Consider the following 13,127-nt stretch of genomic DNA (forward strand, 5'->3'; position numbering starts at 1 on the left):
CGGGTCTCCTTTCCCGGTTTGCTCTCTCGTTCCCCGAACCGCCGAGCAAGCGGTTCTCCTTCCCTGCGGTTTGCAGGGTGGCTCCGGGAACGAGAGAGCAAACCGCGGCAAAGCTGGTCTCCTTTCCCGGTTTGCTCTCTCGTTCCCCGAACCGCCGAGCAAGCGGTTCTCCTTACCTGCTTGCTCGGGGTTCCGGGAACGAGAGAGCAAACCGGGAAAGGAGATCAGCTTGATTACCAGAGGCTTCCTCCTTCCACGGAGGTCAAGAAAAGCGCTGGTAAGTGTTTACATTGGATTACCAGCGCTGGATCAGCAGCGCTGGATCCTCTACACCCGAGACAAAACGGGAGTACGGCCAGCGCTGCAAACAGGGAGTTGCAGCGCTGGTGATGCCCTGCAGATGTGTACACCTTCAAAGTTGCAGCGCTGTAACTCCCTCACCAGCGCTGCAACTTTCTGATGTAGACAAGCCCTAAATGGTTGCACTGGCCCTGTTTAGGACACAAGTCTCAGACCGCCTCTGTCTTTGCTGTAGGATATGAGACACTTGTACCCTTCAGGACTGTAGCTACTTGCTTACTGGCCTATGTAGGGTTCAAACAGAGGGACTGTTTTCTCCAGCGTAAAGCAACTCAGCTGCCATATTAGCTTGCAAGAAAGACTTCTTGGTGGCAGGGGCCTCACTTTGGCCTGCACGGATGGGTCCACAAGGTAAAAGCTAAGAAGGCCTCAAGCTTATAAACTTTTACACGTGTATTTCATTTAAGTAACTCGTCCTCTCCCCATCCACCCCCTCCCGCTCTCCAGCCAGCCCGGGCTGTGCCCCACACTCGCACTCTCCCCCCGCCAGTGCCAGCGGGGACGGAAGCCGGTAGGACTCAGCGCGCTGGCAATCGATGACTCGGCGCTCGCCCCCGCTTCTGCTGGAAGCGCCGAGTGCTCGATAGAGCAGCTGACTCGCTGCTCGGCTCCTCCGCGCATCACCGGCCATTTCCCAGCCGGCCCGGAGTGGTGAGCGGGGCCGGGGGAGCGCGTCCCCTGAGCGGAGGGGCCGCTGCATGGAGCGGGAGGGGTTCTGTGGGGAGGCTATGGGGGACAGGGTTTGGGGGCCCTTGGGAAGGGGTTCTGGGGGGGGGCTATGGGGGACAGGGTTTGGGGGCCCTTGGGAAGGGGTTCTGGGGGGGGGATATGGGGGACAGGGTTTGGGGGCCCTTGAGGAGGGGTTCTGTGGGGGGGGCTATGGGGGACAGGGTTTGGGGGCCCTTGAGGAGGGGTTCTGTGGGGGGGCTATGGGGGACAGGGTTTGGGGGCCCTTGGGGAGGGGTTCTGTGGGGGGCTATGGGGGACAGGGTTTGGGGGCCCCTGGGGAGGGGTTCTGTGGGGGGGCTATGGGGGACAGGGTTTGGGGGCCCTTGGGGAGGGGTTCTGTGGAGGGGGTTATGGGGGACAGGGTTTGGGGGCCCTTGGGAAGGGGGTTCTGTGGGGGGGCAATGGGGGACAGGGTTTGGGGGCCCTTGGGGAGGGGTTCTGTGGAGGGGGCTATGGGGGACAGGGTTTGGGGGCCCTTGGGGAGGGGTTCTGTGGGGGGGCTATGGGGGACAGGGTTTGGGGGCCCTTGGGGAGGGGTTCTGTGGAGGGGCTATGGGGGACAGGGTTTGGGGGCCCTTGGGGAGGGGTTCTGTGGGGGGGCTAAGGGGGCAGGGTTTGGGGGCCCTTGGGGAGGGGTTCTGTGAGACAGGGTTAGGGGGTTCTATGGGTGAGGGGCTATAGGGGACAGGGTTTGGGGACCCTGGGGAGGGGTTCTGTGATGGTGACAGGTTTGGGGGCCTTGAGGAGGGGGATCTGTGCGGGGGGGGGAGGCTTAGGGAGGAGGTTATGTGGAGGAGGGGCTTCAGGCCCCCCAGTTAGGTTTGGCTGCAGAGTTATTCTCCTTTTCTGCTGTAGTCTGGTGGCGCTGCATACGTTCATGCTGCACAGGAGCTGGTATTAGGGCAAGGGTCGGCAACTTTTCAGAAGTGCTGTGCCGAGTCTTCATTTATTCACACTAATTTAAGGTTTTCTGTGCCAGTCATACATTTTAACGCTTTTAGAAGGTCTCTTTTGATAAGTCTATAATATAGAACTAAACTATTGTTGTATGTAAAGTAAATAAAGTTTTTAAAATGTTTAAGAAGCTTCATTTAAAATTAAATTAAAATGTGGAGCCCCCCGGACTGGTGGCTAGGACCCAGGCAGCATGAGTGCCACTGAAAATCAGCTCGCTTGCTGCAGGTTGCCTACCCGTGGATTAGGGTCTGCTGTGTGAAGCGGCTCCTTCCTCTGCTCCCAGGCTCCGTATTTTACATGGGGGTGGTGGGGTTAACCTGGGGAGGGGCAAGTTTCCTCAAGAGAAGCATGGGGGAAAGCAGTTTCCTTGCACTGAGGGGTCTCTACAAACATACAACTTCCTCCAGTCTGTGTCCATTGCACTTGCTTCTCCTCTCATAATGGTCACATGACTCCCTTGATAACCCGTGGCCTGGGCCATGGTATTCCTTGCTTCCCTGATAGTCAGCCTATGCCTGTTGTGGTCCCTGCTTCTGTCCCAGCCAGCTAGGTGACACCCTACCCTTCCCTTCCCTCCCCTCCCCCACAGCCTATGACCGGTGTACTCACTGGTTCCTGACAGCTGGCTGGGTAACTTCACCTGGAATCCGTAGTTTGTTCCTGTTGTGCTCCTGTGTCTGGAATGTTATTGTTTACCTGCATTAGCAATCCCATCCTTCTGGTTGTGAATCACTAAATTACTCTTGCCCTATGACAAGTTGTGTTAAGGAGAGCAGACAATGCTCATTTTGCTGGGCTGCTTGCTAAATGTCCTGCATTTGTTGTATTGTCACAGCCCTATTTGTATCTGTGCAGTTTTCCACATGCCCTCTCCAGGGTGGAGGGTCCCTGGGATTTTAACTCTTAGGGCTTGTCTACATCACAAAGTTGCAGCGCTGGTGAGGGGGTTACAGCGCTGCAACTTAGGAGGTGTACACATCTGCAGGGCAACACCAGCGCTGCAACTCCCTGTTTGCAGCGCTGGCCGTACTCCCGTTTTGTCTCGGGTGTAGAGGATCCAGCGCTGGTGATCCAGTGCTGGTAATCAAGTGTAGACACTTACCAGCGCTTTTCTTGACCTCCGTGGAAAAAGCAGGTATCCCAGCATATCTGAGGAAGCCTCTGGTAATCAAGCAGGTCTCCTTCCCCGGTTTGCTCTCGCGTTCCCCCAATCCCCGAGCAAGCAGGTCTCCTTTCCTGCGGTTTGCAGGGGGGTTCGGGGAACGCGAGAGCAAACCGCGGCGAAGCTGGTCTCCTTCCCCAGTTTGCTCTCGCGTTCCCCGAACCCCCGTGCAAGCAGGTCTCCTTCCCTGCGGTTTGCTCTCGTGTTCCCCGAATCCCCGAGCAAGCAGGTCTCCTTCCCTGCAGTTTGCAGGGGGGTTCGGGGAACGCGAGAGCAAACCGCGGCGAAGCTGGTCTCCTTCCCCGGTTTGCTCTCGCGTTCCCCGAACCCCCGTGCGAGCAGGTCTCCTTCCCTGCGGTTTGCAGGGGGGTTCGGGGAACGCGAGAGCAAACCGCGGCGAAGCTGGTCTCCTTCCCCGGTTTGCTCTCGCGTTCCCCGAACCCCCCTTGAAGCCGCCCAACAGCGCTGCAGTGTGGCCACATCTAACACCACTTGCAGCGCTGGTTGCTGTAAGTGTGGCCACTCTGCAGCGCCGGCCCTATACAGCTGTACTAATACAGCTGTAACAACCAGCGCTGCAAAATTGTAGATGTAGACATACCCTTAATCTCCACTGACTCCCCGGGTAGGGGAATGTGGTGGTGGTCAAACCAGCAAAGTCACACTCTATCCTTTTGGGATGGAAAGCAGCTTAGGGTGGAACTGGGTGGCTCAAGGAACTACTGCTGGTTTGACCTCTCAGTTATTGGGCCAAAGCTCTCTTCTTTCCTGTTTTAGTTACTCTTGTGTTTTTTTAATAAAATTGGTTTCTGTTGGGTTTTGTACCAAAGGACTTTCTGAAGCCATCCAGCTATTTGCCAGGTGCTGTACAAAGATGTAGAAAAACACAGTCCCTGCCCCATAGAGTTTAAAGGCTAAGGCCCTGATCATACAGACACTCACATGTGGCACTCCGTCACAGGCTCAAAGATAAGCATGTACCTTTAAGTGTTTCCAGGATCAAGGCCTAAGAAATTAGACTAATGATCTGTTCCGTTAAGAAGGGTTTTGGGGTCCATGAAAGCATAACATTTCTGTGGTTGTTCATTGATTTTTTTCATTCTCTTGCCTATGGCATTTGTAGGTGGATTCTGTCTAACTTGTTTTCCTGGGCACTGGAGAAGAGGAGAGAGTGACTAACTCTTTGCATGATCTAATAGAAAATTGTATGCAGCACAATTAGATCTCAGATATTTGTTCCCCTCTCCCTTCTAGGCAGTGTATTTCTCTGCCACCTCCTTGTACAGGAAGATCAAGACCATTTTTGTGAGTAGAAAACATGCCTCCAAAATTCAAGCGTCACCTAAATGACGATGATGTCACCGGCTCAGTGAAAAGCGAAAGGGTGAGTGCCTGACCGCCAGTAGCTTTGTTTGCATTTATTGGTGTTTTGTACTGAGCCCTCCTTGTTTTACCTTAATTAAGAGGGATGAGTATTTGCTAACTCTGCAGTCCCTGGAGGCCCGAGAGCCATCTTTGAGTGAGCTTAACCACACAGTTTCATTGCTAATTACTTCAGTGCCATTGAAATAGTGGAGGGCATATTTAAAGTGGACCGCAAATGGATGAAATCCACCAATACCAAGTAGCCCCACCAGCAGCCTAAGTGGAGCAGTCAGTGTGTTAGCTGAAAAGGCACCTTTTCAAAAAGCAAGGTGGGAGGACCCATTGAATTCTTCTGTCTAGCTCCTCTCAATCCTAATTTTATAGAATACATCACTCAGTGACTTCACAAGTCCATTGGGACATGGAGGCAGCTTGGGACAGACTGCTGTGTGTGCGTGCTAAGTATTCTCCGTTTTGTAAATGATGTGTGTGTCAGTGTTTGTGTCGAGGAGACATAGCAAAGATTTAAATGCCAGTCTACAGAAAAGGGATTTATTTGATTTTCTTCCCCACCCTGAAAGGCTGTTTCATGTTCCATTAGGGTTCTCTTGTAACTGTGGTGTAACACAGTGGTATATTTTAGGGCTCCGCAGCTGGCGGGATATAAAGGGAATTAATGAAGTGACATTATTTTTAGATATGCTGAATACCTCCTCTTATTCTGGCAGGTGGAGGACATTCAGTACACTTGGCGAAGTAACTTGATTTATTTTTATTTTCAGGTCACCTGGTGTGGACTGCTTAATTTGGAGGAAATATTAGATATAAATAATATGAAACAAAGATTGTAGGGTGGTTCTTACTTTTAAACAGATTAGCTGCATCTATTACTTACATAGTGGTAGAGGTATGAGTGGCGCTTTACAGATGGAGAGTGGGGAAAAAAGCGCTTAATATCAGAATGTCCCAGTCATGGATTATTTGATTGTGCAGGGCACTGCTGCAATACAGCAGGTACAGTATTTGCACCCCTCACCATGAAGTGTAGCATTAGACTAATTCAAGGCAGGGTGTTCAGCAGTGCTTTTTATTACACTTCTCTGTGTGCAGTGGAATTGCTAGACTATAGGATTCTCAATTTGCATATTTTCTTGTGTAATTTATTTGTAATTTGCATTCAGATTTCTTTTATTTTGGGCACTTACATTCTAAATGAGCACTACGGTAACTGAAATAACTAGGCTGGGAATTAATGACATATGCCATAGGATGGGTAAATTGCAGCTTTCTTATCTATAGCATCCTAATCGCATAGTTCCTTAAGATAAGAGACTCTGGTATAGCTTTGTTTTTAAATGAGTCTTGTAATTTGTGCATTCTCTGTTCAGTTAATCTAGGCTGTAAAACGTGACACAGGGTTTTTTTGCAGACTCAGTAATAAAAATCATGTACAGTTGTCTCTGTTCTTTACTGGACCTAAACAGAATAGAAACAAAATAAGGTGTTTTGCAAGTTCTTCTTTTTGTGGTTGTTTCTTTTGTATTTTTGGTTGCTAGTCTTTTATTTTAAAAACAACAACGAAAAACAACAAAAACTTGCTAGCTAGTTAAGTCTGCCCCTGTGAAAACTGATATTTGTAGGGGTGTTACTATCGCCTGTCACAGCAAACTTACTCAGCCTTGGCAAGCCAGAGGACAAATTAAGCTCTGACTGGAGAGGTGGGTAGAGAGGCAGTGGGGACCGGGGGCAATGGAGGGTTGGGGAAGGCAGCGGGGGCTATGGGAGATGCGGGGCAGGATGGTGAGCCCATGGCTGGAGGCCTGTGGGAAAGGGGGGACTCACTCTAGCTGTCTGCTTCTCTGATGTTTGTGGCTTCAGAGGGGGACAGGGCCCAGCCCCTACTGATGACTCCACGGAGGGGGTGAATTCTTTGCCCCCCCATCACTGCCCAGGAGGCTGTGGCCACAAGAAAAACCCCTGGTGGCCGCATGCGACCGTGGTGGCTGCATTTTAGAAACACTCCTAAGGCAAACCTTGTACTGGCTGTGTTGCAATTACTCATGCCCAAATATGATGTTTTAAATGTTCCTGTAAAGTTATACTTTGTGTATTATATATCACAGTGAAATTTACTTTCTGTATCGAAGGCCCCTCTGTGCTGGGCTTGGAAATATATGTGCTGAACTGGTTTAATATGTAATAATGATTTAAGTGGATTTGAACATGATTTGTTTAGCCAGAGTGCAGGGGGGTCAAACAGAGTTTAAACCAAGCCTGGAAGCCAGGCTCTAGCCTCAAATACTGCTTATCTCAGCTCATAATAGCTCCTAGTGAGATGATTGACAACTTGGCTGCAAGAGGAAGTGCTTTTGCACCACAGAAGTCCATACGTAGGCTGGAACACAATTTCTAGACTCTGTTTAAACTGGTTCAGTAAATGCAGTTTAAACTGTAGTGTAGATGGGCCTCAGCTCTTGTAATATGGGAATTTAAAACCAAACGCAAGAGGAACAGCGTCTCTAAGCATTGTGAGGATAGGGTGAGACCTGAGAGTCCAGTGCGGGACAGAGAACCTCAAAGAAGTTTTTCCTTCTCAACTATTTTTTTTAATTCTAAAAAAGGATATCGACCTGAAGAGTTGGAGCATCTGTTATGGAGATAAAGCATGCCAACAGCCCCTTAAAGGAGATATTTATTTATTTAAAAGAAGAACCAAGCCAATGTCTTATGTTTAAAGTAACCTTACAAGATTGTCATGAAAATTCTCAGCGCAGGTGCCCAATCTACTTGACTCTCCTTACTATGATGATGATAAAATCTAATGATATTTTACCTGTCAAATAAACTTTCGGAACAGTAGGATTTTTCAAGACTGACTTAGGAGGTCAGTCTGAGGATCATCCACTGATTTGTAATGGAGGCCAAAATGCATTACTAGAGAGTGTTGCGGTAACTGTGCAACATGAGAGAGTGTGAAAATAACCTCAGTACCAGAAATGTACTTCCCTTTCCAAGACCCTGTTGCTGATCAAGAGGAAAATCCAGATGTCAAATTCAACTCCACCCTATGCATCTTTGTGGCAGTCACAGTATGGGATACTATAGGAAGTAGTCACTCAGTGCAAAACATTCTAGTCATAAAACCCACTAATAACCTTAACCCCAATGTGAAAATTGTAAAGGTTCATCCTCTCTGTTAATAACCAAACCCTCTCTGCTGGTGGGGTGGGGGAGAGGATTCATTAACTTTAATCCTCATTCCCATTCTTTATATCATCAGGTGACAGTTTATTTAAAAAACACAGCATTTTCTGAGATGCAAATGCATATGGTCGTCCATGTGGGTAGAACAAAACAAAGTTCTGTGTATACTCGATCATAAGCCGGTTCGTTTATAAGCTGACCCCCCTGCCCCCCAGATAGGTAAAAATTTTTATAACCTGTTCATAAGCTGATCCTATAACTCAGGGGTCAGCAAACTTTGGCTCCCGGGTCATCAGGATAAGCCGCTGGTGGGCCGAGATGGTTTGTTTACCTCCAGCGTCTGCAGGCAATGAGGTAAACCTAGGCAAACAAAGTGTCCCGGTGCACCAGCTGCTTACCCTAACGGGGCGGGACAGCAACTGGTGGGGAAATCTTTTCGGGGGGAGAAGCTGGGAGTCAGGAGAGTAACCCCTGTGACCGCCCCCCACATGATCCCACCTCTAGCTCGGGACCCTCAGACTCTGCCCATCCCATCCCTTCCCACCTTATCTGGGGAGGATGCCTCTGGAGCCGCTCTGGCAGACTGGGCGGCGTGGCTGCAGCCTGCCAGCCCTGGAGCTGCTTTGGAGGCTGGAGGGAGAGCAGAGCGGCCTCTTCCCTTCTGGCTCTGCTGCCTCTCCTTGCTTCCTCTGTTGTGGGGAGGGGCAGTGTCCCACCTCTCCCTCTCTATACCTCTTCATAAGCCGACCCCCTTCTTTGGTGCGTCCCTTTTTTACTAAAAAAAAACCTCAGCTTATGAACGAGTATATACAGTAATTACATGAGGTGTAAGGTTTCAAAAGACTTTAGTAGTTAGTGTGGTTTGAATGTAATGTTTTACAGATGGGCCCTTTGGGAATTGATTGCGATTTAATCTGTGTATGACACTGCTTTAAGGACTGGAGTACCGATGAGTTTTATTTAGTCTTATTTTAAAGTGAATTTGGACCATGTGTTACATAGAGAAACAGGAATTGATAGAAATCCATGTAACTGTCTTCATTTTCACCATTAAAACTGGCCACAAGAGAGCTAACCCAGTGGCCTACTAATGTTCTCTGTAATTTACTGAACTGGCAATGTCTCGTTTAGTGGTAGTGGTGCAGAGACTTCCAGTTCCACCCCTGAGAGGTGGGGTTGCGGCTGAAAAGAATACCCCTTCTGGTCATTTAACAGGGAGCGTTGATGTGTTCCAAAGTCATGTACAGCCAGTTTTGAGAGGGATGGTGGATATGAGAGAGAAACTCTGGTTTCTAATTGATTGCTGCTAACCTTTTTTCTGTGTTTGCAGAGAAACCTTTTAGAAGAAGATTCCGATGAGGAGGAGGACTTTTTCTTGTGAGTAGCTATATGGGTATTGTGTGGGTGTTGTAGTAAGTGGGGGGATATGATATATCATGGGCCAAGTTGCTGTTCAAACCAGAACTGGGGAAATTGAAAATATAAGGCAGCTCCTTCTTACTAACGGGTAGAACTGATTGGTATGAAACATTGCCATTTGTTTCTGATTGATTCAGCAGCTGTGAGATCGGTGGAGCACTAGCAATGAATGTAAATTAAGATTAAGCAAACAAAATTTGGGCAGCCCACCAGTTAGGGTTGAAGAGGCCCTCTGGTTGGGATCTGGTTCAGTTCCTTGCTGATGGAGGATCATTTCCTGTTGCATGTGCTTTGACCTAATTTGAAATGTCACCTCTTTGTGAACCCTGTGAAAGATCCAACCATTTGGGTCAGACAGGCTTTCCTGTGTGCATTGGATTCATGATCACTCTGTCTGTTCTATGCTGGCAGGAGAGGACCTGCAGGACCAAGGTTTGGACCCAGGAATGACAAGATCAGGCAGTAAGTTCTTTAGAGTTTGGATCCGTAGTCCAGATACCATTTTATGTACGTGTTTTTAAATTGTGCTGCTTTGTTACCAATAGGATGACCAGAGGTCCTGATATTATTGGGACTGCCCCAATATTAGGGGCTTTGTCTTATATATGCAACTATTCCCCTCTCCCTCTTCCCTTCCCCGCCCCCCCCCCCCCCCCAAAAAAAAAAAAAAAAAAGGTGTCCTGATTTTTCCACTTGCCATCTGGTCACCCCTAGTTACCAACACATTTCTCCTTAGTCTTACAATGGAAATGCAACTCCTACTTAATCTTCTCTCACCAGTATTTCCTAGTCCATCTGGCCTTGAAGCAGAGGAAATTCAACTCCCAAGTTATCAAAGAGTTAATCATGTTCTAGCATGGGGACACAAATTGGTTTGTAGCACTATAGCCTGATGTAACAGTTTTCAATAGCACATTTGCTGGCTAACTATTTAACATTCATAACAAAACTTCCTTACAGAATAGTAAAGATAGTGTTTTCAATTTGAGCCACTATTGTGCCTCCGCTGCTGTTGCCTTTCCCATCCGTTCTTGTCACATCTTTTGCCTTATTATCCCTCTCCTGTCTGCCCCCTTGGTCTTCCAAGTAGATCCTTGTGCTCAGGAGTACAGTGCTACCCAGATTTCTCATGCACCTGGCAGTCCTTTGGACTTCAGTTTATCATACAGGGAGCAGATGCATGTGACTTTTTGGAGACCTGGAAAGATTTAATAGGATCAAAACAGCTGAACAAACAGGAAACAATTAAAATTTGGATTCTAACCATCAATTATACAGAACAAAAGGGAAGAAACTAACAAAACTAGATCCCTTCTCTTAGAGTAATTTCCTGGCAATGGTTTCAGTTCTTCTGTTTACTGAGAGTCCCAGCTTGTTCGACTTTATAATGGTAGCATTTGTTACACAGTGACTGAAGGGAAAGGTTGGCCACAGCTGGAGAATGTGTCATAAATGGACCATCAGTTTGTTGAAATATATTTGTGTTTTCATGTACATGCCCCTCTGAAATTTCTATTCTAGCTCTCAAGAGTGAAAATCTAGATTTTCAATCAGCTTTGTGTAAACCAAATTAGATCATCTAGTTTGTGGCCTCAGAATCTCTATTCTTCTGAGTTTTATGTGAGGAAAAGCCAGTGCCTCTCTGAGATTCGTCTACATCAGAGGTTCCCAAACTAGTTCGCCACTTGTGCAGGGAAAGCCCCTGGCGGGCCGAGCCAGGTTGTTTACCTGCCGTGTCCACAGGTTCTGCCGATCACAGCTCCAAGTGGCCACGGTTCGCTGCTCCAGGCCAATGGGAGCTGCTGGAAGTGACGCAGGCCGAGGGACATGCTGGCCGCCACTTCCAGCAGCTTCATTGGCCTGGAACAGTGAACTGCGGCCACTGGGACCTGCGATTGGCTAAATCTGCGGATGCGGCAGGTAAACAACCTGGCCCGGCCTGCCAGGGGCTTTCCCTGCAGAAGCGGCGGAACAAATTTGGGAATCACTGATCTACATTGATCACATGTGGTTAAAAGCAGTTCTGGCCAGACCCAAGTCATACACCTTCACAGCATAGAAATTTTGATGGGACATGGTTCAGATTAGGAGCTATAAATTGATACTGTGAAGTTGGCTCCATTGTGCATTTGAAATGATTCTCCTTATGAGCTATTTTACTTGCAGGCTATTGGGAAAGGTGACATGATGTTCCATAGTGCTAATTACTTTGGGCTAGTCAATAAGAACTAAATAAGTAGGTAGATTCACCCAATTGCCAGTCTTCAGTTACCATCATCTGGGCAGACAAGTTTGTATGGTCAAGGTAGAAGCAGATTATAGTCATTGCAACAAGCTAAAGTCACTAAATGTAATAACTGAGATCTTACCTTCTCTGCCAGTGCTGTCTTTGGTTATTAAATTAAAAGAACATCATAGAATATTAGGTTTGGAAGGGACCTCAGGAGGATCTCTAGTCCAACCCCCTGCTCAAAGCAGGACCAATCCCCAGATTTTTACCCCAGTTCCCCTAATGGCCCCCTCAAGGATTGAGCTCACAACTGGGGGTTTAGCAGGCCAATGCTCAAACCACTGAGCTATCCCTCCCCTCATCTGTTGTGCTCTTTCATGAAAGTCCTAGTGTGTGGAAAGTGGCAAATGTTAGTAAAGAGAGCGCTTCTGTAACAAAGGGAAGTAGCACCAGATCATCAGTAGTCTCTGGAGGCAAGGGAACCAGGAATTGTTCTCTTACTGATATCTTTAACAGCTGGTCAGGAATGGGTGTTAAGCCAGACAGCAGCCAGGGGGTATCAAGTCTGTTCTCCCTGGCAGGAGTCTCCTTTGAGGCATTCTGTGGGAGATGGAGGATAAAGGCAGAGGTGGTGATGGGAAGAAAAATGAAAGTGGGAAAAATCTATAGTATTTGTGCATCAAACAATACATATGTTACTCTATGGCTTGGCTAATGTCCAACACGCATCAGCTTTGAGATTTGGCCAGTGCCAGAGATGTGATCCCAGTGGGGTGATCTAGTTTGGCAAACATAATGTCTCTTCTGAACCTCTCTCTCTCTGTGGTGCTTCCCACAGACTAGCTAGTTGTTGTGTCTGTCTATATTCTTGTTCTAGGCTGCTTGCTGTGTATCTGTAGTCCACTGTTCATTCTTCAGTGGACCGCCATTTCTATTTGTACTGTTTTTATTTAGTAAGTGCTGGTGCTGTCTGGAACATAAAGGGAGAATTAAGGGGTGACTTGATTATACTCTGTATGTACAGTACCTACATGGAGGACAGATATTGTATATTGCAATCCAGTGGCTGGAAGCTGAAGTGACTCAAGTTCAGACTGGAAATAAAGTATACATTTTTAACGGAGTGTAATTAACCACTGGGACAATTTACCAAGGGTCATGGCGGATTCTCCATCACTGGCAATTTTAAAATCAAATTTGGAAGTTTTTCTGAAAGATCTGCTCTGGGAATTATTTTGGGGCAGTTCTCTGGCCTGTGTTATACAGGAGGTCAGATGAGATGATCACAATGGTCCCTGCTGGCCTTGGAATCTATGATCTTGGAACAGTCACTGCTCCACCAGAATGGTTTAGATGCATATTGTAGCTGCTGGCCAGAGGAAGGTGCAAGTTCACAATGGTGCAGATTTCCCCTTTGTTGTTTTTTTGGGAGGGGAGGGAGGTGGGTGTTCAATTGTTGCTGAAAGGCTGCAAGGGAGAGATGTTTTCAAGGATGAACAGAGCATGGTTGTTGGGCACAGAGGAGAGTCTGTTGGAGATAACAGGGGCAGAATGAAAGAAGATTATAGAAGGATGCAAAGGGAATAGGTAAAGAGGAGTAATGGGGGAGTCGGAGCAGAGATGGAAGAAAGTTATGGAGGGTCTTGAACATGAGAGGTAGGGGGAATTGGTGAGGGTTCCCAAAGAGGGGAAGGAGACTCT

At 47.8% G+C, this 13,127-nt stretch overlaps 1 protein-coding gene across 3 annotated transcripts in view; it reads left to right on the top strand.

Annotated features, from left to right (window-relative positions):
• The first annotated feature begins 922 nt into the window (after positions 1 to 922).
• The window catches only part of VAMP4 (vesicle associated membrane protein 4), a 36,348-nt gene continuing 24,143 nt past the window's right edge, over positions 923 to 13,127 (top strand). For 2 of the 3 annotated variants that reach the window (XM_030571995.1, XM_030571997.1), the window contains exons 1-4: positions 923 to 1,011; positions 4,463 to 4,592; positions 9,108 to 9,154; positions 9,608 to 9,658. In XM_030571995.1, the coding sequence (XP_030427855.1) occupies positions 4,527 to 4,592; positions 9,108 to 9,154; positions 9,608 to 9,658 (164 nt within the window). In that variant the 5' untranslated portion in view covers positions 923 to 1,011; positions 4,463 to 4,526. Of the gene's footprint in view, positions 1,012 to 1,879; positions 2,055 to 4,462; positions 4,593 to 9,107; positions 9,155 to 9,607; positions 9,659 to 13,127 lie in introns of those variants that run through there. The other variant, XM_030571996.1, reaches the window with a different exon arrangement.

The sequence above is a fragment of the Gopherus evgoodei genome, chromosome 8 (genome assembly GCF_007399415.2).
Source record: "Gopherus evgoodei ecotype Sinaloan lineage chromosome 8, rGopEvg1_v1.p, whole genome shotgun sequence".
Taxonomy (NCBI): Eukaryota; Metazoa; Chordata; order Testudines; family Testudinidae; genus Gopherus; species Gopherus evgoodei.